Genomic DNA, 26643 nt, shown 5'->3' on the forward strand with positions numbered 1-26643 from the left:
GATCCCAGCAGACCTCGCCCAGCCCACGCACTCGCTGAGAGGTGGAGTCTGGCAGAGTGGGAGAAGAGGTCAGGGGTCACGGCATCACAACATCAATGTTTCTGCAACTGAAGTTTCACATTATTCTGAGAAAACACAGACTTAAAGGCACAACAAGCAGAAATTCGTCATTTCTGGATGGAAGGAAATAAAAATGTTTATATGAAGAACAAAAAGTGCAATTTGATCGGGACTAACATGGCGCCACACACCGTGGAGCCACCATGGAGCCACATGACCTGCGGCTCCGTGTTTATCAGCCGGTTTGTTCATGTATGTTCACGTACAGAGGCGCCATATGGGGGGAAAAGTTAGGAACAACTTTAGAAATCCAGCAACCAAGGACATCATCATTTTCTTCTTCTTTTGTCTTACAAGTTGGTGACAATGTTCCACTAGAGGAACCAAGGTCCGGGATTGTAGAGCAGCTAATTCTGCACCTGACTAAAATGGGACAACATTACTCTCCTGAAACTACAGGAACTACACTAACATGCAGAGGTGCCGTATGGAGGGAAAAGTTAGGAAGATTGTAAGGGCCACATGACTTGATAGGGGCCCAAAAAGATGTACAAACTATATAAGGAAATCATTAAACCTTCATTAAAAATAATAAACACTTTTTTCAAAGGTTGTAATAAAATATAGCAGTAATATAAACTGATAAACTATTTATATTAAAATAACATAGTTAGATGTATGCACTGTGATTTAACCCTTTATAGGGCACTCAATAAAATACCTTCAAATTAGAAATCCTAACCTAAAATTGTCCTTCTGATATGAACCAAGACCTCAATTCTGTTGTTACATGAACAAAAAAAAAGTTTTATGCTGTATAAGAAAGGAAACAAAGAGATCAAACATATATAGTCACTTGCCCCATAAAGGGTTAAACACAGCCCTAGATCTTTATTATTCCCATAAAAAGTTAATCTTTTTGTCAGCTTGACGCAAAAACAAAAATAAAAAATTTGCGATCAAGTGGTGATAGGGCCCAAAATTCCTGCCGGTGCCTTGTTCACGTGCGTTTTAGCGGTAAGGGAGTACTGAAGTGATGCCGCTGTGTGTGTTCAGGGCACGTTGTCAATCGCTCTCTACTGCTCTTCTATTTTTGCTGTTGTTCTTGTGTGTTTATCATGTCAAGTCATTGCTGGTGTATGATCACCAAACTCTTTTGGATCTTTGTCTGTCTACCACAGAATTCTTGTATTTCCCTCAAAAAAAAAAGCCGGTTCCTAAACGCCACTCCTAGTTGGAGTTCTGGCTTTGCCCACCTTGCTGGAGAAGACACTACAGAGCATGGCGGGCAGCTAGTGAGGCCCAGGCCTTGTTTGGAACGGTCTTCTGAAAATTTCCTGACCCAGTTCAGACTGATTCCTCAACTCTGTGAACCCTGGTGTTCCCTGGACCCTATTGATCCCTGTCTCGTACCTGTCATTGACTCGGAACAGGTGTCCCATGCAACACACCCCAGTCGCCTCATCTGCGCTGGAATGCTGCCAACCTCTGGAAACTGCAGCACTTTGCACGTATAGTTTCAGTTAAACTGCTTCAACCCGCTCTGCAAACCTGATGTCCAATGGGGGTTAATTAAGTGAAAGATCCGATTTAACCCCCACTGGAAATTAGTTTTATTGGCTGTACAAACTAGCAGTTGTTTGTAATAAAGAAATAAAAAAAGAGCCATTTAAAGAGCTCAACGCAACTAATATAAGTGGTTTCTCCAAATTTAACAGAAAATGCCGCTTACAATGACCGTCGCAGTCTGGGCATTCCAGTCCCCCATAATTCATTCATTCATTTATTTTCTGAACCGCTTATTCCAATTCAGGGTCGCGGGGAAGCTGGAGCCTATCCCAGCCGGCTTTGGGCGACAGGCAGGGTACACCCTGGACAGCTTGCCAGTCCATCGCAGGGCCACACACAGAGAGACGAACAACCACACTCACTCCTAGGGGCAATTCAGAGTGACCAATTAACCTATCATGCATGTCTTTGGATGGTGGGAGGAAGCTGGAGTACCCGGAGAGAACCCACGCATACACGGGGAGAACATGCAAACTCCACACAGAAAGGCCACTGACCAAACCAGCCAAGGATCGAACTAGTGACCTTCTTGCTGTGAGGCCACAGTGCTAACCACTGCGCCACCGTGCAGCCCCCCCCCCCATAATTCAATTCAACTTTATTTACATAGCGTCAAATCACGGCAATGCCATCTCAAGACGCTTTATAGACGGAAAAAAAAATTATGAAAGCCAATTCATAATAACCTATATAAGGAAACCAACAGCATCCTGAGCAAGCACACTGGCGACAGTGGGAAGGAAAAAACTCCCTTTTAACAGGAAGGAAACCTCCGGCAGAACCCGGCTCAAGGACAGGCAGCCATCTGCCTCTGCTGTGTGGGGGGAAGAGGACAGAAAGACAACAGACAACAGGAACTACTACTCCCATAAGCAAATCAGGTGTGGTCTCAAGTACACTAGATATAACCAGTCAAGGTTTTCATTAGATTCATCAGGTGTGCTTGAGATGGAACACCTCAAATACCTTGATAGATGACTGGGATGTTAGAGAGTCAAGAGAATTGTCCAAAACTTTCAGAGGAGACATCACTGCTTTGCATAAAGAGGTACAGGGACGCAGAAAGAAAGCCAAGGTATTAAATGTCCCTAGAGATACAACTGGAAGCAGTTTAACTTTCCATTTCAAGAAACAATGGCTACACTGGTCCAAGTTACCTTTTATTTTTTTAAATCATGGGAAAAAATGTCTAACCCCAGCCGAAAGCCTTCCTGAATGAATATAATATTTTGGAAGCGTTCCAGTCTGGTTTTAAAATGTGCAACAGCACCAAGTCAGCTCTTCTAAGAGTTTTATTAATATATTTTCACAATGGATTCTGGTAACTGTGTTTTATTTGTGCTTTAGATTTAGCAGCTGCTTTCAACACGGTGAACCACAACATTGTCCTCTCCAGGCTGGAGCAGTGGGTTGGCGCTGATGAGTGTCAGGAGCGTCACGTCATTACGCATTCTGCTGCCATTGTGAGCAGGGCTGCACGATTATGACCAAAATAATAATGATTATTTTGATCAATATTGTAATCACGATTATTAATCACGATCATTCGTTGTGTCTGAAAAAACATTTATTTTTATTCCACCACTTGTGAACAACCTACCCGGCAACTCTGCATATTTACATAATATATATGTGTGTGTGTGTGTATATATATATATATATATATATATATATATATATATATATATATATATATATATATATATATATATTAAAAAAAATAGCACTCCATCTCTATTCCCTCGACATTTTTCATACAGCGCAGGCAACGTCCCTTTTTGAAAAATAATTACATGAAGGGATCTTTTCTTTCTTATCCAGTGTTTTGTATCTGCTGTATTTTCCATTCTCGACTTGTTACATCCTCCACGAGAAGCTTCGTCTGAAGCTAGGAGGGATCAATGCAGGCGGCAATGTCTGCTGTTTGTGCAATGAAGCTGCTTATTTCATATTTAACGAGCAACTTCGTCCGCGGCAGGGCAGGTTGTGCACGCGGCGGGGTTTGAGTATTTTAATGCCACATGTTGTAAAAATGTTGGTATTTTTTTACCACCTCGATCAGCTGTTTAATCAAAACAATCCGTTTTACCTGCAACAGGAAAAATGTGGAAGCAGCATCTTACCGCTTCATGCTTTTCTGTGTTAGCCACGCCCACCTCACATGTACAACCAATCCATCGATACTTAACTGGCTGCTGGTAAACGATGCGCGCTCGGTATTTAGGCAGCTTAATGAAGCCTTAACCACACATTCGTCACCTGGTGGTTCGCAGACAACTGGTTGAGAACCTGAGTGATCAGAGACGCATGCAGCAGAGCTCACGTTTTAAATGTAAATATCATTGATGGCCAGGTTTATTTATATTGTGGACACCAAAATCATGATCACGCTCAAAATCCGATTAATTGTGCAGCCCTATTTGTGAGTATCGAACACTGAGGCTCTGTGACTGAAATAAGGTTTCATTCCAGGGAAAGTGAGGCTGATGTTGCGTAACGCTCATGGATAACTGTCATTATAGAGGTATGCCGTTTACAGATGAAGTGAGGGAAAGGTAGAGGGAGGTAGAGCTTATCTGTAGCTCTGTCCAAATTAAGTGTCTGCACACTTCAAAGTACAGCATCGCTGGCCGCATACGTCATCATGGCGCGCCAATTGCTGTCCCAATTCCACCCTTCAAATTCTGCACTTCATTTGGCTCCAGATAAAACAAAGGCTACAAGTGATGCAACCTTCGCAGCCTTAATTCATTGCATGCCTGATTAAAAAGAATCAGCAGCAGCTGATTAGGTAAGGTGTAGCTAAAGTAGGGCAGCGGCTTTGTGTCCAAAAACCATAAATGAATTTAATTACATTGGTCTGACCAGGATTATTTTTCATTAAAGTTAACATCAGCTTGACAAGATGAGCTGTCAGCCAGAGGAGAGCTCGTCTGGTCCGCTTGTTAGTAATTTAGCTTGTACTTCCATCCAGCCTCTGATGATGCTGTGTTCACTGCAGCTGGGAAATGTCAATGTCTATTCTAACGTTCTACATAAATATAGACTAGATGTATCTGTTCAGAGGATGCTGTCTCACCTCTACACTCTCCAGAGACGTGGACCGTCTCAGTTTGGCCCTACGGACGCCAGGTGGAGACAAGTCTGCTGGTTCGGTTCTGGACGGCGGCGAGTCCTCCGAGTCGCAGGTCAGCTTACTGTCAGGACGAGAGCGGCGGCCATAACGCTTCGTTCCCTTCACAAACTTTGGCTTCACCTCCTCTGGAAGAGCTGCAGGGAGGAAGAAGAAGAGGAGGAGAAGGAAGGGGGGGGGTTAGGAATAGGAAGAAGAGGAGGAGGCAGAGGAAGGCAAAGAGGAGAAGGAAGAGTGGGAAGAGAAAGATGATGTAGAGGATGAAGAGGAGAAAGGAGAAGATGAGAAGGAACACAAAGACGAAAAGAGGAAGAGGAGGAAGAAGACGAAGAGGAGGAAGGACAGGAGGAGGAAGAGGAGGGAGAGGAGGAAATATTGAATATCTAGATTCTGCAACACTGAAGAAAAAGTGATAAAACTTCTTAATGACTACTTGTCTGATCAATCACAGAAAAATTTGAATAAACTAATAATAAATTTCAACATGAAAACAAGATTGTAAAGTTCGTTGTGGAGGTGATGCAGCTCAGAGAGTCCAGAGATCTGGACTACAAACCCAGAATAACATAACTCAGACATCTCTCCGTTACCTGGGTTGACATTCAGGTGGCATGGCTGCTCTGCAGGCTAGTTCACCTGGAATTACGCAGCTGGTTATCACCATGGTAACTTAACCCAGCTTTTCCCATCAAGATCAGCGTGCTCACATAAAAGGGGTGGAGTTTGCTGCCTCTGACCAATCAGCAACATGGAGATACCCTGCAGAGCCGCTACGTCACCATGGAGGAACAGACTTTCAGAAATATGAAGAATTTAAACATATCATCCGCGCCAAAAGCAACCCTGTTACCGCAGCAACAGCCAGGAAGGCACACTGGCAGAAGATAGACAACTTTGTTAATGTGTAAACCCTTTAGATCAGGGGTCGGCAACCCAAAATGTTGAAAGAGCCATATTGGACCAAAAAAACAAAAACAAATATGCCCGGAGCCGCAAAAAATTAAAAGCCTAATATAAGCCTTATCATGAAGGCAACACATGCTTTATGTATCTATATTAGCTATATTAGCCTACTATCAAAATGAATAAGTTGGCTACAAATACATAATGAGCCTTAATGATAAAATGTTTATTTTCCCCGCTGCGCATCCTGTAGAGAATGACGCACCACGTTGACTACTCTGTTGTACGATGCCGTCTCATGTTTAACTTCATTACTATATTGAGTTATGTTTTGTTGCTTTGATGAAACTAAAAAAATGCAATATAGAAATCCGATTTTTTATGTCATTTTTATTTTGAGGATTCGAAAAAAAAAAAAAAAAAATAGAATGTGCATAACGCGCCCCTTATCTGGGCAACAAACAGCGCAATAAAACGCAGCCTGCATTTATAAAAAATAAACCAATAAATAAAATAAATACAGTTTGATTTCTGTGCAGATGCCAAGCAAGTCAGTGCAATGGTAAAACGCAGCAGCATCCTCTTCTCTTTAGACACGCAACCAACGCAGCTATCCTCCGACCTGAGCACCATTACCAAGTGTCATTCCAAATATATACTGACAAAAATCAGAAATCATCTTATAAAAACATCCACTTTGTTACTCACTATGTGTCTATGAAGGATGATGTTCTTACTCGTTTAATGTGACTTCTGTTTTTGGACATCACTGGTCAGCTTCTCAACATGTAAGATGTAACTTGTGATGAATTAATGTCCTTAATTTGCTGATCGGTGATGTTGCCGCCATTTTAATGGTCCTTTCCTTCACTGTCTTAGTGGAGAGGGGCATGTCTTTGATTTTCTGTATGATCTCGGTTTTGTTTTTGAAGTTAGCAAATACGTGTCCTGATATGTTGATGACTGACTCCTTCATGTAGTCACCATCTGTGAACGGTTTTCTACGCTTTATTATCTCCCGGGTTGCAACAAAACTTGCAGCAGTAGTGGAGTTTGGAGATGCAATCCACTTAAATCTATTTTTGCACTTCTCTAATTTCTCCAGAAGTAATGCAATCGCACTTTTTGTGTCACTCCCAACTGGGTACTGGCTGCAAATGTAGCATGCTTTCCCTGGAAACGTCTTTCCACATGACTCTTTTTGTTATTTGACAACTTCTCGCTACAGAGCAAACATTCAGGCAAGTCCTTCCGCATTGGCAATAAATGCAAATGATTCGGTCCAAGAAACGTTGAATCCTCTGTTCTCCTCGGTTATTTTTGTCTTTTTCCCTTTGGGATCCATGGCGCATCACACAGCCCCGGTTTGTTTACAACAGCCACCTGCCTCCTCCCGCCCTGCTGATAGGCTACGTGTGTCGCAGGCTATGACGCAAATCTTCCTTGACAGAAATATGAAAATTTAATATTTATTCTACACATTTTTACAGCATTGGAAAACGTTAAGAATGTTTGTGTCATGTTTGTCCTCCTACGGAACCAGATCAAAACAAAAATATAGATCTTTTTCCATTTTTTTAAAAAACATTTTTGGAAAAGCTCCAGGGAGCCACTAGGGCGGCGCTAAAGAGCCGCATGTGGCTCTAGAGCCGCGGGTTGCCGACCCCTGCTTTAGATTATAAACTAATATGAATTTCTCAACAATATAAATGGATGGCCCTGTGATGGACTGGCAACCTGTCCCAGGTGTACCCTGCCTCTCGCCCAATGATTGCCGAGTTAAACTCCAGCCCCCCCGACCCTGAATTGAACTGAGTGGTATAGATAACAAATTAACGAACCTAAATGGACAGTACTCTGATTACTTTGTCACAGCCCAGATGTTTGGGCAGAGCTTCAGTAGCTCTTTATATTTGATTTCAGGTTCAGCCGCCTCTCTTCCACACTTCAGAGCATTTTGTGTAGAAATAATCCAGAGCTGTGACAGCACAAGTTGTATGTTCCATAAATTCATGGTCCTGCAGTTCTGCCATGTGTGAGCATTATTATTCAGCTCCTTGTTTCAGATGCAGCCCTTGTGGAGCAAAACGGATTGGTAACAAGTCAGAAACAAAAACATACTTCAAAGCAGGAGTTTCTTTCTTCATCAAAAGGTTGCATCTGTCCCTTACAACTCACTCCGTCTCAAGCGCCGCTCTCAAGATCTGCGAACCAACGGTGTAAGAATGGGCAGGATATTTTCCAATAATCTGATTGGTTAGGAGGTGGTGCTTACCCACAACATAACCTGCTTCAGATTAGGTTAGCCAGTCATGATAAGTTACCAGGGTGATTATACCCAACCAGCGTTGTACTACGGAAAACCTTAACTCGAAAAGAGAAAGTTCAGCTTTGTAGTACAGGCCTCAGGTTGTTTCCAGGCAGCCAGATGTAAACACAAACAGAAGACAGTGTGAGCTCTGCATTTAACTAAAACGTGACCTGACTCAACCATCACTCATTTAACTCAAAACAAACTGCTGATCTTAAACCTAATCAATGAAAAAATAAAATACTGGCATTGTTGTGAGGCTGAATAATCAATAAATCCACCAACACCCGCAGGGAACACTTCAGACCTAATCTCCTCACATTATCCGTAAAAAGCCAGAACTGTTCTGAAAAAAGTTCTGATCTAGTTCCTTCATTCTTCACTACGAGTTCTGTAACCTCGCAATGTAATCTAACCAAACATGAAAACGCCGCAACCGTAGGGTCTCACCTGGCTCCAGGTAGCTACTGTCGTCCTCTGAGGTGCTGAAGTCCAGAGAGCGAGACAGAACGGCCACAAAGACATCCTTAAATTCCTCAAAGTTCACCTGAACACGGATAAAAACATGAAACATCCCTCCCAGCTGAGAAGCATGTGTCAGAGCGTGTTGGAGCGTGTCGCTGCATCCCGAAGCGTGTCGCTGCATCCCGAAGCGTGTCGCTGCATCTCGGTACACGCTGCTGCATCTTGGAGCGCGTCACTGCATGCTGAAGTGTGTCGCTGCATCTTGGTGCGTATAGCTGCATCTCGAAGTGTGTCGCTGCATCTTGGTGCGTATAGCTGCATCTCGAAGTGTGTCGCTGCATCTTGACGCGTATAGCTGCATCTCGAAGTGTGTCGCTGCATCTTGGTGCGTATAGCTGCATCTCGAAGTGTGTCGCTGCATCTTGGTGCGTATAGCTGCATCTCGAAGTGTGTCGCTGCATCTTGGTGCGTATAGCTGCATCTCGAAGTGTGTCGCTGCATCTTGGTGCGTATAGCTGCATCTCGAAGTGTGTCGCTGCATCTTGACGCGTATAGCTGCATCTCGAAGTGTGTCGCTGCATCTTGGTGCGTATAGCTGCATCTCGAAGTGTGTCGCTGCATCTTGACGCGTATAGCTGCATCTCGAAGTGTGTCGCTGCATCTTGGTGCGTATAGCTGCATCTCGAAGTGTGTCGCGGCATCTTGGTGCGTATAGCTGCATCTCGAAGTGTGTCGCTGCATCTTGGTGCGTATAGCTGCATCTCGAAGTGTGTCGCTGCATCTTGGTGCGTATAGCTGCATGTCGAAGTGTGTCGCTGCATCTTGGTGCGTATAGCTGCATCTCGAAGTGTGTCGCTGCATCTTGGTGCGTATAGCTGCATCTCGAAGTGTGTCGCTGCATCTTGGTGCGTATAGCTGCATCTCGAAGTGTGTCGCTGCATCTTGGTGCGTATAGCTGCATCTCGAAGTGTGTCGCTGCATCTTGGTGCGTATAGCTGCATGTCGAAGTGTGTCGCTGCATCTTGGTGCGTATAGCTGAATCTCGAAGTGTGTCGCGGCATCTTGGTGCGTATAGCTGCATCTCGAAGTGTGTCGCTGCATGTTGGAGCACATCGCTGCATCTTGACGCGTATAGCTGCATCTCAGAGCACCTCGATGCTTCTCGAAACGTGTTGCTGCAACTCGAAGTGTGTCGCTGCATCTCTGAGCGCCTCGCTGCATCTCAACGCATATAGCTGCATCTCAGAGCATGTTGCTGCATATCGGAGCACGTCACTGCATCTCAGAGCGCATCGTTGCATCTTGAACCATGTCCTTGCAAGTCGGAGTGTGTTGCTGCTTCTAGAAGCGCATTGCTGCATCTGGGAGCATTTCGCTGCATCTCGACGCGTATAGCTGCATCTCGGAGCGCACTGCTGCACCTCGAAGAATTATTTGCATGTGTCAGTGAGTGCTGGACAATGCATCAAGGTATGTGTTGGATCATGTTGTTGTGTATCACACAGCATGCCGGAGTGTGTTAGCGCATGTGTCAGTGTGTGTGTCCGAGCGTGTGTATCAAAGTGGTTGTCGGTGTGTGTTGGAGCGTGTGTAGCTGCATGGTGTAGGATGTGCTGACGTATGCTGCCGTGTGTGTCAGTGCGTGTTACCCTGCCGAAGGTGCGCTCCCCCAGCAGCGTGTTGAGCAGCAGCGGCAGATGTTCATCCAGCTGCAGCTTCCTGCAAAGCTCCGTCAGCTCGTCTCTGTCCAGGAAGCCGGTGGACGTGGTGTCGCAGCTGTCAAACTCAGCTTTTAGCTGTGCGACATAACGACTATGCTCCGCCTCCTCCATCAGCACACATCACGCTGGAACCACACCTGCACAGGAAACACACATCAGAACTCGCATCCTTCAGGGTTCTGTTTTCTATCCTCATAAAGATCTTTACAGTTGACATTTTCAGGGCGCCAGGGTTTAGTTCTTGGTTTCCGGCTGTTTCATTGTTACATGTGCTCGCTCTCAGCAGGTTATCATGACCAGTTTAGCTGATTACATTTAGCAAATCTACAGATCCTGGTTGATCTACATTAAATTCTGAAAAGTTCCCGTGAAGTCATTGTTGGTTGTAAAAGCTCTGGTTCCACAAGTCCAGCTGCTCAGATAAAACCATCCAGACTACCGTGATATTTTAATCTTACCTACGTTTTGATGGTAGGTAGCTTCTGTCCTGACTGCACTGACGTCTTGTTGGATTTTGATGATGAAACCTTACCTGAACTAACCTGTAAAGCCTCAAGCATCTCCTTGTTTGGAATATTCCTTCCTGACTGCTGATATTTACAGTCTGTCTGGTTGCTTCCAAATCCCAGTTTATGACATTTTTTCCAATAAGTTTCCTGTTTTATGAAAGTTTCAGCCTGCTGAACTCAAGCAGGGTAAAGCTGCAACAGATGGAGGAGTTGCTGGTCTTTGAGATAGAAACTCCAACTTTCTCAGAGCAACTGAATAAATTCTGCACATTGTAAGAAAATGTCCTAAATATCATTGTACAATATCATTATATAAGATAGGAGATGGACACCATTCCACAAGCTATAGCCTCTTTCTTTACTCTCCCAGCTCTCCAAAAACTTGAAAAACTTTGTACAGATGGACCTGATCATTTCATTGATACACACAACCATCTAGTTCACAATCAATATGAATTCCAAACACATAGATTGACATCTTTAGCAATAATGGAACTGATTAGAGAAATCAAAAATGGCATAGACAACATAAAGTTTGCAACAGGGTTTTTTTTTTTTTACAGATTTAAATACATCATTTGACACCATTAATAATATTATTTTAATAAGGGGTTGGCGCTTGTTCCAAAATATTCCATTATACATATACATATACATATATATATATATATATATATATATATATATATATATATATATATATATATATATATATATAAACAACATATACAGAATGTCAAAAATGATATAACTAATTTAGTTTACAATTACTGTGACAATTTACAGCAGCTTTTGAGAATGATAAATTATCATTAAATTTAAGGAAAACAATGATGCTATCTGAGAAACATAAAGAGACTCAAATAAAACTGGAAATTGCCAACATACAAATTGAAAGAGTCTGAAAATAAATTTCTTGGTTTGATTGTAGATCTTAAAATGTGCTGGAAATCACAAATAAATCAAAGTTAATCAAAGTTAGCTAAATCTATGTCAATAGAAGGAAAATGAAGACATATTCTGGACCATATCTCACTATGTTCACGCTATTTTACACTCATTTTACCATACTTGAGTTATTGTGTGGAGATATGGGGTAAAACCTGCAAAAACAGCCACCACCATTATAGAAAATACAAAAAAGGCAATAAGAATTAATAATACTGGTACTGGACATCTTGAACATGCTAATCCACTATTTTGAGGTCAGCTATACTGAAATTCTCTGCTTCAATTTATGCCTGCACGAATGATGTACAAAGCAAGAAATAACCAATTTCAGTACACTATCAAAAATGTATGGACAGAAAGAGTGAGTATAGTTTAAATAGAAACTTCATTTTAAAAACCTCAAGGTCAGAACAAAATATATGGATAGCAGTGTTTAGGGTGAGTTTTGGAACTAGCGTTAAAAAACAGTGCAAACGTGAATCAGTTCAAAAAGTTGTAAAGAAACATGTTCCTGAATAGATAAGCAGATGAAGAATGGTAATTTTGGGCAGAATATTATCCTGACTGAGCAGAAACAGATAAGATAATGGGTTGCAGAGTAAATATCTGGGCTTTGTCCTCTATTTTCTCAGTTTGTTTGTTCTTTCCATTGGTTGTTTCTGTTTTATTTTGTTAAGAACCAATGCACATTTGTAAATAAATGTTTAAGTATGAGCAGTGAAATAAGGGGTGGGTATGAATAAACTTTGGCGTCTTTCTGCTCCCTTTCATACGTATAATTTATCAATTGAAATAATGTTTTTTTTTTTAACCTGTATATATACATATATATATATATATACATATATACATACATATATACATATATACATACATATATATATATATATATATATATATATATATATATATATATATATATGTGTGTGTGTGTGTGTGTGTGTGTGTGTGTGTGTGTGTATAAAATCAAAGATACTTTATTCATTCATATATATATATATATATATATATATATATATATATATATATATATATATGTATGTATATATATATATATATATATATATATATATATATATATATATATATATATATATATATATATATATATATATATGGCCATTCATTATTTGTTTCCAATCTGAATGAATGAATGGCCTTTTAAGGAGTCTGTCGCTCTGTCTAAATAAACACCATGTAGACACAACATTTCATTTTATTTGTAGATAATTCAACTTTTAATTTAACAAACCTTTTTTTTTTTTATTTATATAAGTTTTTTAGTTTTTAGTTTGTTCCTTGTTATTTTTACTACAGTGTTTGTTTTTTAGCATCTGTGTTCATTCAGTAAAAATTATTGTTTTGCTTACAGGTTTATCAGTATTAAGTCTGAATCTGCAGGTCCAGAACCAGAACTAGAGGTAGAACAAGAATCCGAGGTAGAACCGGATCACGACCCGTTTTATGCCAGACTCGGATGTTACCGGAGAGGCTCTCGGCTCTGTCCGGAGACTCTCGCGAGCCGGAGAAGCTTCACCATGGGAACGGAGGCGCGAGCCGCAGAACAATAGAGTGGAGGTGACCGAATAAAAACTTTACGAACTTTTCTCTGCGCCATTTTCCTCCGCCGTTAAAGTGCGAGGAAACTAACGGAAAGTGTCCGTTAAGCAACAGCGGAGGTTCACGGTTGAGTGTCGGTTAAGTTGTGACTCTTACCGCGGGAAACTTCTCCTCTGGTTCCTCGCTGTCCGATAAAACCTCACGTTACCTCCATGAATGCAGTTCTGCAGCTCCAAACAACCAGCGAGGCCAAGTAACGGAGCTACGGAGCAGCGGTACCGACTGCCCGAAGAAGCTCTGACACGCGCTGATATACACACACAAACACACGCACACACACTCACACAACCGGGTTTTCCGGTAGGCCTACAAAATAAACGTGAACAAGTGATTAAAAACTTCCGGTCCCTTTATCGCGTTCACCTTGCTGGTTTCATGTTGGATCACGTTTTCTTCAGAACTGGTGATCCAAGTTACACACATACATGATGAGAATCTCCCATTTCATCACATTCATGATGAGAACGTTCCAGCACATACATGATGAGAATCTCTGGCTCCATCACATACATCTTGAGAACGTTCCATCATATACACGATGAGAACATTCCACCACATACATGATGAGAATCTTCGGCTCCATCACATACATGATGAGAACGCTACATCACACACGAGAACGTTTCTTCACATGCTTGATGAGAATGTTCCATCACATGATGAGAACGTTCCACCACATACATGATGAAAATCTCCTGTTCCACCACATATATGATGAAAATCTCCTGTCCCACCACATACATGATGAGAACATTCCACCACATATATGATGAAAATCTCCGGTTCCATCACATACACAATGAAAATCTCCGGTTCCATCACATACATAATAAGAATCTCCCGTTCCATCACATACATGATGAAAATTTCCTGTTCCACCACATACATAATGAGAACGTTCCATCACATACATGATGAGAATCTCCTGTTCCATCACATACATGATGAAAATCTCCGGTTCCACCACATACATGATGAAAATCTCCGGTTCCACCACATACATGATGAGAACCTTCCATCACACACATGAGAACGTTTCATCCAATACATGATGAGAATCTCTGGCTCCATCACATACATCTTGAGAACGTTCCATCACATACATGATGAGAATTTCCGGCCACATCACATCCATGATGAGAACCTTCTATCACATCCATGATGAGAACATTCCACCACATACACGATAAGAACGTTCCACCATATACACGATAAGAACGTTCCACCACATCCATAATGAGAACAGTCTAATTATCCAGCTGAGGCAACCAATAGCATGCATGAGATTTCTTTTAGAAGTGCTTACATCACAGCAGGCTAATAACATGGTAATAGTGTAATAACATGATGTTAATACAAAATTAACATGTAAAACCCTTTAACCCTTTAATGCATAGTGGGCACCTATTTTACAAGCTTTTTTCTTACATATCCATGACCAAGGATGGTACATTTGTAAATAAAACACTTCAGTGGATGTCAGTGAGTCATCCCATTCATTACCACTCACTGATGAATAAATAAATAAATATATCTGAATATAAATGCTTACATTGTATTATACAAGTATGCCTTTGTGATAAACAGGAAAAGACAATTAAAGAGCATTAATCTTTCTCAAATATTTACATAATACAATTAAAATGATATATTTTATATATACACTGCTAAAACAAAAAAAAAGTAAAGGGAACACCTAAACAACACAATGTAACTCCAAGTCAGCAACACTTCTGTGAAATGGAACTGTCCACTTAGGAAGCAACACTGATTGACAATCAATGCCACATGCTGTTGTACAAATGGAATAGATAACAGGTGGAAATTAAAGGCAATTGGCAAGACACACCCAACAAAGGAGTGGTTCTGCAGGTGGTGACCACAGACCTCTTCTCAGTTCCAATGCTTTCTGGCTTATGTTTTGGTCACTTTTGAACGCTGGCGGTGTTTTCACTCTAGTGGTAGCATGAGACGGAGTCTACAACCCACACAAGTGGCTCAGGTAGTGCAGCTCATCCAGGATGGCACATCAATGTGAGCTGTGGCAAGAAGGTTTGCTGTGTCTGTCAGCGTAGTGTCCAGACCATGGAGGCACTACCAGGAGACATACAGTACATCAGGAGACGTGGAGGAGGCCGTGGGAGGGCAACAGCCCAGCAGCAGGACCGCTACCTCCTTCTTTGTGCAAGGAGGAACAGGAGGAGCACTGCCAGAGCCCTGCAGAATGAGCTCCAGCAGGCCACAAATGTGCATGTGTCTGCTCAAACAGTCAGAAACAGACTCCATGAGGGTGGTATGAGGGCCCGACGTCCACAGGTGGGGGTTGTGCTTCCAGCCCAACACCCTGCAGGACGTTTGGCATTTGCCAGAGAACACCAAGATTGGCAAATTCACCACTGGCGCCCTGTGATCTTCACAGATGAAAGCAGGATCACACTGAGCACATGTGACAGACGTGACAGAGTCTGGAGACGCCGTGGAGAACGTTCTGCTGCCTGCAACATCCTCCAGCATGACCAGTTTGGCAGTGGGTCAGTAATGGTGTGGGGGGGCATTTCTTTGGAGGGCCGCACAGCCCTCCATGTGCTCGCCAGAGGTAGCCTGACTGCCATTAGGTACCGAGATGAGATCCCCAGACCCCTTGTGGGACTGTATGCTGGTGTGGTTGGCCCTGGGTTCCTCCTAATGCAAGACAATGCTAGACCTCATCTGGCTGGAGCGTGTCAGCAGTTCCTGCAACACGAAGGCATTGATGTTATGGACTGGCCCGCCCGTTCCCCAGACCTGAATCCAGTTGAGCACATCTGGGACATCATGTCTTGCTCCATCCACCAACGCCAAGTTGCACCACAGACTGTCCAGGAGTTGGCGGATGCTTTAGTCCAGGTCTGGGAGGAGATCCCTCAGGAGAACATCTGCCGCCTCATCAGGAGCATGCCCAGGCGTTGTAGGGAGGTCATACAGGCACGCGGAGGCCACACACATTACTGAGCCTCATTTTGACTTGTTTAAAGGACATTACATCAAAGTTGGGTCAGCCTGTAGTGTGTTTCTCCACTTTAATTATCCAAATCCAGACCTCCGTGGGTTGATACGTTTGATTTTCATTGATAATTTGTGTGATTTGTGTTGTCAGCACATTCAGCTAGGGAAAGAACAAAGTATTTAATAAAAATATTTCATTCATTCAGATCTACAACATGTTACTTTTGTTTATTTTTTGAGCAGCATATACATTAGACACTCGGGTGAAGAGGGGGGCGGAGCTGTCAACTGATCACCACCTGGTGGTGAGTTGGCTCAGATGGTGGGGGAGGAAGCCGGTCAGAGCTGGCAGGCCCAAACATGTTGTGAGGGTCTGCTGGGAACGTCTGGCTGAGTCCCCTGTCAGAGCGAGCTTCAACTCCCACCTTCAGCAGAGCTTCGAACATGTCCCGGGTGAGGCGGGGGACATTGAGTCCGAATGGGCTGTGTTCCGTGCCTCTATTGCTGAGGTGGCCAGCCGGAGCTGTGGCTGCAAGGTCGTTGGTGCTTGTCGTGGCGGTAATCCCAGGACTCGTTGGTGGACACCAGCAGTGAGGGATGCCGTCAAGCTGAAGAAGGAGTCCTATCGGGCCTTCTTGGCCTGTGGGACTCTGGAGGCAGCTGATGGGTACCGGCGGGCTAAGCGGCATGCGGCTTCGGCCGTTGCCGAGGCAAAAACTCGGGCATGGGAGGAGTTCGGCGAGGCCATGGAGAAAGACTTCTGGACGGCTTCGAGGAGATTCTGGTCCACCATCCGGCGGCTCAGGGGGGGGAAGCAGTGCTCCATCAATACTGTGTACAGTGGAGATGGGGTGCTGCTGACCTCAACTCGGGACGTTGTGGGTCGGTGGAGGGAATACTTCGAAGACCTCCTCAATCCTACCAACACGTCTTCCCATGAGGGAGCAGAGCTGGTGGACTCAGGGGTGGACTCTCCTATCTCTGGGGCTGAAGTCGCTGAGGTGGTCAAAAAGCTCCTTGGCGGCAAGGCCCCGGGGGTGGATGAGATCCGCCCGGAGTTCCTTAAGGCTCTGGATGCTATGCTATGGGGCTGTCCTGGCTGACACGCCTCTGCAGCATCGCGTGGACATCGGGGGCAGTACCGCTGGATTGGCAGACTGGGGTGGTGGTCCCCCTTTTTAAGAAGGGGGACCGGAGGGTGTGTTCCAATTACAGGGGAATCACACTCCTCAGCCTCCCTGGTAAGGTCTATTCAGGGGTCCTGGAGAGGAGGGTCCGCCGGATAGTCGAATCCCGGATTGAGGAGGAGCAGTGTGGTTTTCGTCCTGGTCGCGGAACAGTGGACCAGCTCTATACCCTCTCTGGGGTCCTGGGGGGGGCATGGGAGTTTGCCCAACCAGTCTACATGTGCTTTGTGGACCTGGAGAAGGCATTCGACCGTGTCCCCCGGGGGCTCCTGTGGGGGGTACTCCGGGAGTATGGGGTACCGGACCCCCTTGTACGAGCTGTCCGGTCCCTGTACGACAGGTGTCAGAGCTTGGTCCGCATTGCCGGTAGTAAGTCGGATTCGTTTCCGGTGAGGGTTGGACTCCGCCAAGGCTGCCCTTTATCACCGATTCTGTTCATAACTTATATGGACAGAATTTCTAGGCGCAGCCGAGGGGTTGAGGGGATCCGACTTGGTGGCCTCAGGATTGGGTCCCTGCTTTTTGCGGATGACGTGGTCCTGTTGGCTTCATCTGGTCATGATCTCCAGCTCTCGCTTGAGCGATTCGCGGCCGAGTGTGAAGCGGCTGGGATGAGAATCAGCACCTCAAAATCTGAGACCATGGTCCTCAGCCGGAATAGGGTGGATTGCCCTCTCCGGGTCGGGAGTCAGGTCCTGCCTCAAGTGGAGGAGTTTAAATATCTCGGGGTCTTGTTCACGAGTGAGGGAAGGATGGAGCGTGAGATCGACAGACGGATCGGTGCGGCGTCTGCAGTAATGCGGGCTCTGCGCCGGTCTGTCGTGGTGAAGAAGGAGCTGAGCCAGAAGGCGAAGCTCTCGATTTATCAGTCGATCTACGTTCCTACCCTCACCTATGGTCATGAGCTGTGGGTCGTGACCGAAAGAACGAGATCTCGTATACAGGCGGCTGAAATGAGTTTCCTCCGCAGGGTGGCCGGGCTCTCCCTTAAGAGATAGGGTGAGGAGCTCGGTCATCCGGGAGGGGCTCAGAGTAGAGCCGCTGCTCCTTCGCATCGAGAGGAACCAGTTGAGGTGGCTCGGGCATCTGGTCAGGATGCCTCCTGGACGCCTCCCTGGTGAGGTGTTCCAGGCACGTCCCTCGGGGAGGAGACCCCGGGGAAGACCCAGGACACGCTGGAGGGATTACATCTCTCGGCTGGCCAGGGAACGCCTCGGGATCCCCCCCGCAGAGTTGGCAAATGTGGCTGGGGAGAGGGAAGTCTGGGCTTCCCTGCTTAGGCTGCTGCCCCCGCGACCCGACCCCGGATAAGCGGCAGAAGATGGATGGATGGCATATACATTACAATAAATCAAATACATTTCAAATATCATTACTAACCAAAAAAAAGTATTATCACATGTCTGTCGAGGTAAAATACTGTATTTAAAAATGTGGCATTGCATTAAAGTAGATAATTACTGAAGTAATAATCTGGTAATAAGTTGGTAACAACAAAAGTTACTAACTGTAGTAGCTGGCAATGTCAAGAAAAGGAAAAATTCATTGTAGTGGCAGAAATGAAATAATGTAATAACCATGAATCACATCTGTAAAATGATCATTTACATTTTTCTACTTTATTTTTTGATAATGTTACAATAAAGGGCAGTGAACAACAGAGGGCGCTCTGACAGCAAAATGACTAAAATACGAAACTGGATGAAACTAAATCTTCATGATTTTACTGTTTTAATAAAAAAACATGTTTAATATGCTGAGTTTAGAAATAAAAAGTAAACAGTTTTAAAACTTAATCTTCATTTAAAATGTTTACTCTGCAACTTGATTTGAAATAATATACTTTAATTAGTACGTTAAAATACAGAATGACATCAGTGTAAACCTTGCTGCTGAAAGCTCAGACTCCTGCAGACTGTCGCTCAGGGTTATAAAAATCTATAGCGGGAGTGTTTTTCCATGCAGGTGCATGAAAGCGTCAGACCGAGTCAGACCATCCACGTTTCCTCCTGAAAACATCTTCAATGAGTTTACGTGTTGCAGAATGTAGCAAAGAAGAACAGTTTATAAAATATACGATGATGGAGTTTTACAGTTTGATAAAACACAGAACTTTACTAGCTTTAACATCAGCGTAAACTCAGACCTTCATCATCTGGCAGTGAAGGCTGTGTTGAGACGGCTGAGGATGAGGAAGGCACTGTGAGGATGATGAACACACCATGAAGAAGATTAAGGCACTGTGAGACAGAGGATTAAGGCATTGTGAGGATGAAGATTAAGGGACTGTGATCAAGATGAAGACACCATGAGGAAGAGGATGATGAAGGAACCATGAGAATGACGAAGGCACTAATAGAAAGAACTGTCAGAAAGAGGATGATGATGGCACCATGAGGATGAAGATGATGAAGGAACCATGAGAATGACGAAGGCACTAATAGAAAGAACTGTCAGAAAGAGGATGATGATGGCACCATGAGGATGAAGATGATGAAGGAACCATGAAAATGACGAAGGCACTAATAGAAAGAACTGTCAGAAAGAGGATGATGATGGCACCATGAGGATGAAGATGAATGTACTATGAGGAAGAGGAAGATTATGGCACCATAATGATGAAGATGAAGTGACACCATGAAGAAGAGGATGAAGTCACCTAAAAATGATTATGTATATACTGGGAGGAAGATGAAGAAACAGTGAGGATGAAGAGGAAGACATTATGAGGAAGAGGATGATGATGGCACCATGATGATGAAGAGGAAGACACTGTGAGGATGAAAATGAAGGCAACATGTTGAAGATAAAGACATCACGAGGAAGATGATGATTATAGCACTGTGATGATGGAAATGAAAACACGGCGAGGAAGAGGATGAAGGCACCATGATGAAGCTGAAGGTGAGGAAGAGGATGATGATGGCACCATGATGAAACTGAAGGTGAGGAAGAGGATGATGATGGCACCATGATGAAACTGAAGGTGAGGAAGAGGATGACGATGGCACCATGATGAAGCTGAAGGTGAGGAAGAGGATGATGATGGCACCATGATGAAACTGAAGGTGAGGAAGAGGATGACGATGGCACCATGATGAAGCTGAAGGTGAGGAAGAGGATGATGATGGCACCATGATGAAGCTGAAGGTGAGGAAGAGGATGATGATGGCACCATGATGAAGCTGACGGTGAGGAAGAGGATGACGATGGCACCATGATGAAGCTGAAGGTGAGGAAGAGGATGATGATGGCACCATGATGAAACTGAAGGTGAGGAAGAGGATGATGATGGCACCATGATGAAACTGAAGGTGAGGAAGAGGATGAAGGCACCATGATGAAGCTGAAGGTGAGGAAGAGGATGATGATGGCACCATGATGAAGCTGAAGGTGAGGAAGAGGATGATGATGGCACCATGATGAAGCTGACGGTGAGGAAGAGGATGACGATGGCACCATGATGAAGCTGAAGGTGAGGAAGAGGATGATGATGGCACCATGATGAAACTGAAGGTGAGGAAGAGGATGACGATGGCACCATGATGAAACTGAAGGTGAGGAAGAGGATGACGATGGCACCATGATGAAGCTGAAGGTGAGGAAGAGGATGACGATGGCACCATGATGAAGCTGAAGGTGAGGAAGAGGATGATGATGGCACCATGATGAAACTGAAGGTGAGGAAGAGGATGATGATGGCACCATGATGAAACTGAAGGTGAGGAAGAGGAAGCATCAGGGCTGTTTCTGCTGCATCTCCCTCCAGCTCTTCCAAAGCAGCAGATCTCGACTCTTTCCCAGAGTGACCAGAAAACGAGGCAGCCTCAGTCCGTTAAACTGACCCACGCCGTCGTCTCGGCCCATCGCCAGCAGCATGGTGACGTTACCTAGCAACAAGGAACAGCCTCAGCCAACCGGCGACTCAGAAAGGAGACGAGTGAAAACCATAGACTGTAACAACAGACTGCCTACAGGCGTACCTGTACGATATTCCGTCAGCTGCTTCCCGCTCAGACTGTTTATGATGTTTGTTACAGCGACGGCGGCGTGGAGACCGGCGTGGTACGCCATCTTGGGTTCACTGATGTCGGTGCAGTCGCCCAAGGCGAAGACGTTGGAGAAACCTTCGACCTGGAGGTGATTGTTCACCTTCAGAGCTCCGTTATCAGCAACACTTCCAGCTGGCAGAACAAACACATCAGGGATTCATTTCTGATCAGATCATCTGTCATTTTCACTCATCTTTAGGTACACTCTGTGGACTCTGTGGACTCTATGGACTATATGGACTCTGTGGACTCTGTGGACTAAATATATGGAATATATGGACTCTGTGGACCCTGTGGATTCTGGACACAGTGGACTCTGCAGACTCTGTGGCCCCAATGAATTCTGTGGACTCTGTGGAATCTATGGCACTTGTGGACTCTGTGGACCCTGGAGACCCTGTGGACCCTAGAGACCCTGTGGACCCTAGAGACCCTGTGGACCCTAGAGACCCTGAGGACCCTAGAGACCCTGTGAACCCTAGAGACCCTGTGAACCCTAGAGACCCTGTGAACCCTAGAGACCCTGAGGACCCTAGAGACCCTGAGGACCCTAGAGACCCTGTGGACCCTAGAGACCCTGTGGACCCTAGAGACCCTGTGGACCCTAGAGACTCTGTGGACCCTAGAGACCCTGTGGACCCTAGAGACCCTGAGGACCCTAGAGACCCTGAGGACCCTACTCAACCGTCTTAGTGACGTCAAGGCCTGGTTAACCTAGTCAGAACTGAAAGAGCGAAAGACCAGATCTTGCTGGGGGGAATCCCTCCCTTTGACTTGGGACCTCTCCAAAATTTTGTGATTTCCAAAGTCGCCAGCCGTGGCGTCACCATGGAAGGTGATTATAAACTTGATAAACAGTTTAATACTGTTATAAACTCCAGTAGTTATCACTTTCTTCTTTAATCAAACATGAAATCTTTTCCATCTTTTAATCTTTTTGAAGCAGTGGTGCATGCTTTTATTTTTTTCCTCATCTGGACTACTGGAACGATCTTTATGGAGACTTCTACCACGTTTTCAGCTAGTCCAGAAGTCTGCAGCAACAACTTTTAACTGGGGAAAGAAAATACGATCACATCACCTCAATTTTAGCTTGTATGCACAGGCATGAAGTCGTTTGTTTAATTAATGTGAGATTTTTCTTCGTAAATAATTCTTTAGGGTAACATTTTGTAATAGTTATGTAATTTTATGGTCATAAATATATTACATATTCATGTGTACAACATAATAGAATAGAATATGTGGGTTATCACTACTACTGACTTACAGAAATCGGATGCATACGCCGCAGAGTTGACCCTCAGACCAGTGCAGCTGATGATCAGGTCTGTGGTCAGTGTTTCTCCTTTATCTGTCGTCACCACCATGTTTTTCTGAATCACGTTCAGCTTCAGCTCCGAAAGGTTCTTCACTTTTTGTCCTGAAACAAACGGCAGCAGGACTCAGAAACCAGGACAGGACCTGGTCTAACAGACTCGGGTCAGTGTATGAACATGCTGTCATACCCAGAAGAAGCTCCACCCCTTTCTCCAACAGAACCTCTTTGGCCTGCTGTCTGACACTGGACAGCAGCTCTGGGTCCGCCAGCCCAACTCTGGAGTGGATCAGAACCACCTGGAAGAAAGAAATGAGGCAGGAAAAAGGATGTAAATACGTAGATGAGGTTTACAGAAAACCAGTTTCTCTGCAGATCAGAGCGGTCTCAGAGGTCAGACTGAGGACAGATCTGATCAGAGATCAGTTTGTCGTCACCTTTTTATCTGGATACTCTGTCTTGATCTCAGCAGCCATCTCCACACCAGTAGATCCTCCTCCAATCACCAACACTGAATCTGCAGCCTGGACCTGCACACATACACAAACAGCTGATTTACACACCTCCCATACCCATACCCACCTGCAGATGTAAAAACCAGGCCATAAACTACCAAAAACCAGCTCTGAAACCTTTTGTACCATCTAGACTGCAGTTTGGTCCACATGATTACAAGAATGTGTAAAAGTCTGTGAACCTTATCACTTTATGTCCCACCCATCCGTCTATCTGTCCATCCATCCACCTGGATCAATCCTTTCCTGATCTAAACTCCTCCGCTTCGAGTAAAGACTCTTCCTGGGAGGAGTTCTTCATCCTTCTCTGGTTGAGAACGATGGCGTCATACCCATGGGAGCAGACGTTCATCCCAAAAACTTCACAATCAGCTGTGAACCTGCCCCAGTATGTCCTTAAGATCTTGTTTTTTATGAATAAACTATCTGCTAAAAGATGAAATCCTGGAATTCCCAGACCAGACAGCGTCCTCTCCCTGACTGCACCTGGACATGTTGTCCACAAACACACCAGACAGGATCTTCAGGTACAGCCTCGCTCATCCCAAACTGTAAACAAGTTTGGCTTGCCAAGAACACACACGCAGCTGTTGCTTTGGGCAAACATGGACCTGACGGGCCGATTCAGGACATCCCTGGACTTGCAGCGTCCCTCATAGAATCCTGCAAGGACCACGGAGAACACCACCTGGCGGCTCTGAGGGGGCCGGATACTCTGAAGCCCACCCAGCTCCTCTTCCCTCCTCTCCAGACAACTCCAGACCATGGCAGGGTCTAGCCCCGTGTTGTGTGAAGAGACAAACCCAATAAACCCACTTTCTAAGTCCCAGTAGCCGGTCTATGAACCTGGTACTGGACATGCAGAGTTTCCTGCTTTCACATGTCGACCAGCTCATGTTGAACCCAAACTCAAAACCAGAGGATCCCTGAGCTCCTCTCCAAGGCCTGGTTCTGGGAAGGCATCCTGGTTTCCTCTTTTCAGGTGTTTAGACTGTGTTGGTGCCTGTCCATTCAGGTCTTTCAAACCCTTTTAGCCTGATCCTTCTGAGACTCCTCTACCTTGACCAGGTTACCATGGTGAAGGGACATCTGTATCAGGACATATAAAAACACAGACAGACACTCCAGAGCAGCTGTCTCAGGTTCGTGTGTATATTACCTGTTGGATGAAGTCCTCATACGCCTGCACAGCGGTTTCATACGATGCCACTGTGTTGAATTTCCCAGGAAACGGCCCGTCTGTCCCAGTACACAGGATGAGGTGGGAGTACTGGATCTCCTGGAGAGGGACAACATCAGCGGAGACTTGTGGGTGTGGCATCGAGAGGCTTCATTCTGACTGCAGTCTAAATATTAATTCCAGGTAACTCTGGTCAGCTGAAGAGCCAGTTCATTAAAGGATGTCGAAACAGGAAGTTGTTGGTCTGAAACTGATGTCTGACTGATAAGTGTTGTAATGCTCCTTTATTCCCCTCCAAGGGACAGTTAGTCCCTCGTCTCTCTGTCCTCACCCTCCCTCCCTGCAGGATGACCATCTGTCTCTCGGTGTCGACTCGTTCAACCCGTCCCTGAACGAAACTGTCTCCAAATGTCTCAGCATACGGTATGAAGGTCCTCCGAGCAAATCCTGCAAACAGGATACAGAGTCAGAGGTCAAAGGTCAGAGGCGAGGCTCTGCACTCTGATTTCATTATTACTAAAAATACGCTCATCTGTGGTAAAGTTCATCTGAGTCACTGTGACACAGCAAAAATCTGCTTTTACTGCAAGAAGCACTGTTATCTGAACTTCATGTAGGAAGGGTTACAGAAAAGTAAGAACAAAACACCTAAACTGTAACAAAAAACCCTGATAATGTACAGAAAAACGCCTAAAATGTAACAAAAACCCTAACGCACAGAAAAATGCCTACATTGTAACACAGACCATGCTAACGTAAAGAAAAATGCCTAAAATGTAACAAAACCCCTGACAATGAACAGGAAAAACGCCTAAATTGTAAAAAAAAACCAAAAAAACAAAACATGCTAAGGTACAGAAAAATGCTTAAACAGTAAAAACAAAACAAAACAAAAACATGCTAACGTACAAAAAAAGCCTAAAATGTTAAAAAAAAAAAAAAAAAAAAAAAAAAAAATCTGCTAACGTACAGAAAAAAAGTCTAAACAGAAGAAAACAAACAGAAGAATAAAAGTATAATTTAAATGAGATCAGAGAGTGAGATGAAGTGTATCTGTGGAAACTTCGAACCCGGCTGTACAGATGCTCTGAGAGACGCCACGTTGTGATGAAAAGCGTCTCTCATGTCGATCAGTGTGAAGTCCAGTCCTCCAGACCTCAGATGCTGAGCGGCTGCGATGCCGCCGAATCCTCCGCCCACCACCACCACGTGGACGCCTTCTGGTATGGACGCCTGACTCCCCATCTGTGGTCCAACAAATTCTGGAATAATGAGGCTACAGTGTCCACATTTAATAAGTTTTTCATGATTTATTATTTAGAATTTGAATAATTATCATATCAAACAGTTTGTCAGAGAGAATTTTAAAAAATATTTATTCTGGCTTTTTTTCCTAAGAACTTTATCACATTTTTCCAGTTTTTATCAAAAATATTTCAATAATTTCTCTAAATATTTAAATATTTTTTTTAATATAAGCTTCAGCTTAAACAATAAAACAAACATACAGAAACAATGACATCACTGCTCTGATGTCAGAAATATTAATAAAACTGTCCAATCATCAATTAACGGTAAACTTGTTGGCTTACACCACATGTCAACGTGTGTGTGTGTGTGTGTGTGTGTGTGTGTGACAAGCTGAAAACTGAAGAAGCAACTAAAGAAATATTTGCATGATGCTTCTGGATTTCGCTTCAGGGATCAACAAAGTACATCTTATCTGACATTTGATGATAAACATCACACCCATGCAGACATCCCAAACATCCGAGATCATTCAGACTTCATCTTCAGCTCTTCCTCCATCAGAATCAGGTCTGCGTGTAGGTAACTCTTCTTTGTGTGTGTGTAGGTAACTCTTCTTTGTGTGTGTAGGTAACTCTTCTTTGTGTGTGTGTGTGTGTGTGTGTGTATATCTGTTAACAGGTATTTTGTCCCACTGTTCAACAGAAAAGTGCTCTAATTTGTTCAGGACTAATAGTCCAGAAATGACCTGACTGTGGACCGTATTCACCGGTTTTTGGAGAGTTTTTCTTTTTTTTTTCCAGGGCTGTACGTAACGTGACAGAACTTCTTCGCGTTGACTTGGACAGAAAAAACTCTTAACTCGGTTTTTAAATGTTTTAAGGAAGAAAATCGGCCTACTGATGTGAACTTACCT

At 44.2% G+C, this 26643-nt stretch overlaps 2 protein-coding genes across 3 annotated transcripts in view; both read right to left on the bottom strand.

Moving 5' to 3' along the window:
- ninl (ninein-like) overlaps nucleotides 1-10273 on the bottom strand; it is a gene marked incomplete at its 5' end in the record, with an annotated part of 46587 nt that extends 36314 nt beyond the window's left edge. Inside the window, 3 exons of the mRNA XM_079248709.1 lie at nucleotides 4709-4899; nucleotides 8427-8523; nucleotides 10091-10273. Of these exons, the coding sequence (XP_079104835.1) occupies nucleotides 4709-4899; nucleotides 8427-8523; nucleotides 10091-10273 (471 nt within the window). The remainder of the gene's footprint in view (nucleotides 1-4708; nucleotides 4900-8426; nucleotides 8524-10090) is intronic.
- An 8847-nt stretch (nucleotides 10274-19120) lies between these two features.
- aifm2 (AIF family member 2) lies at nucleotides 19121-25724 on the bottom strand (the record flags this gene model as incomplete). Of its 2 annotated transcripts, XM_079248693.1 has the most annotated exons (9): nucleotides 19121-19654; nucleotides 21120-21304; nucleotides 21398-21598; nucleotides 22737-22889; nucleotides 22975-23083; nucleotides 23222-23314; nucleotides 24459-24578; nucleotides 24811-24926; nucleotides 25550-25724. In XM_079248693.1, 8 exons carry the CDS (start codon nucleotides 25722-25724, stop codon nucleotides 21153-21155), a joined length of 1119 nt encoding a protein of 372 aa, XP_079104819.1. In that variant the 3' UTR covers nucleotides 19121-19654; nucleotides 21120-21152. The 2 variants fall into 2 exon arrangements, with proteins under 2 accessions (XP_079104819.1, XP_079104818.1); XM_079248692.1 differs by lacking the exon at nucleotides 19121-19654 and having other exon boundaries at nucleotides 20765-21304.
- Between the last annotated feature and the right edge of the window lie 919 nt (nucleotides 25725-26643).

This window comes from Telmatherina bonti, assembly GCF_933228915.1.
Source record: "Telmatherina bonti genome assembly, chromosome: 11".
Taxonomy (NCBI): domain Eukaryota; kingdom Metazoa; phylum Chordata; class Actinopteri; order Atheriniformes; family Telmatherinidae; genus Telmatherina; species Telmatherina bonti.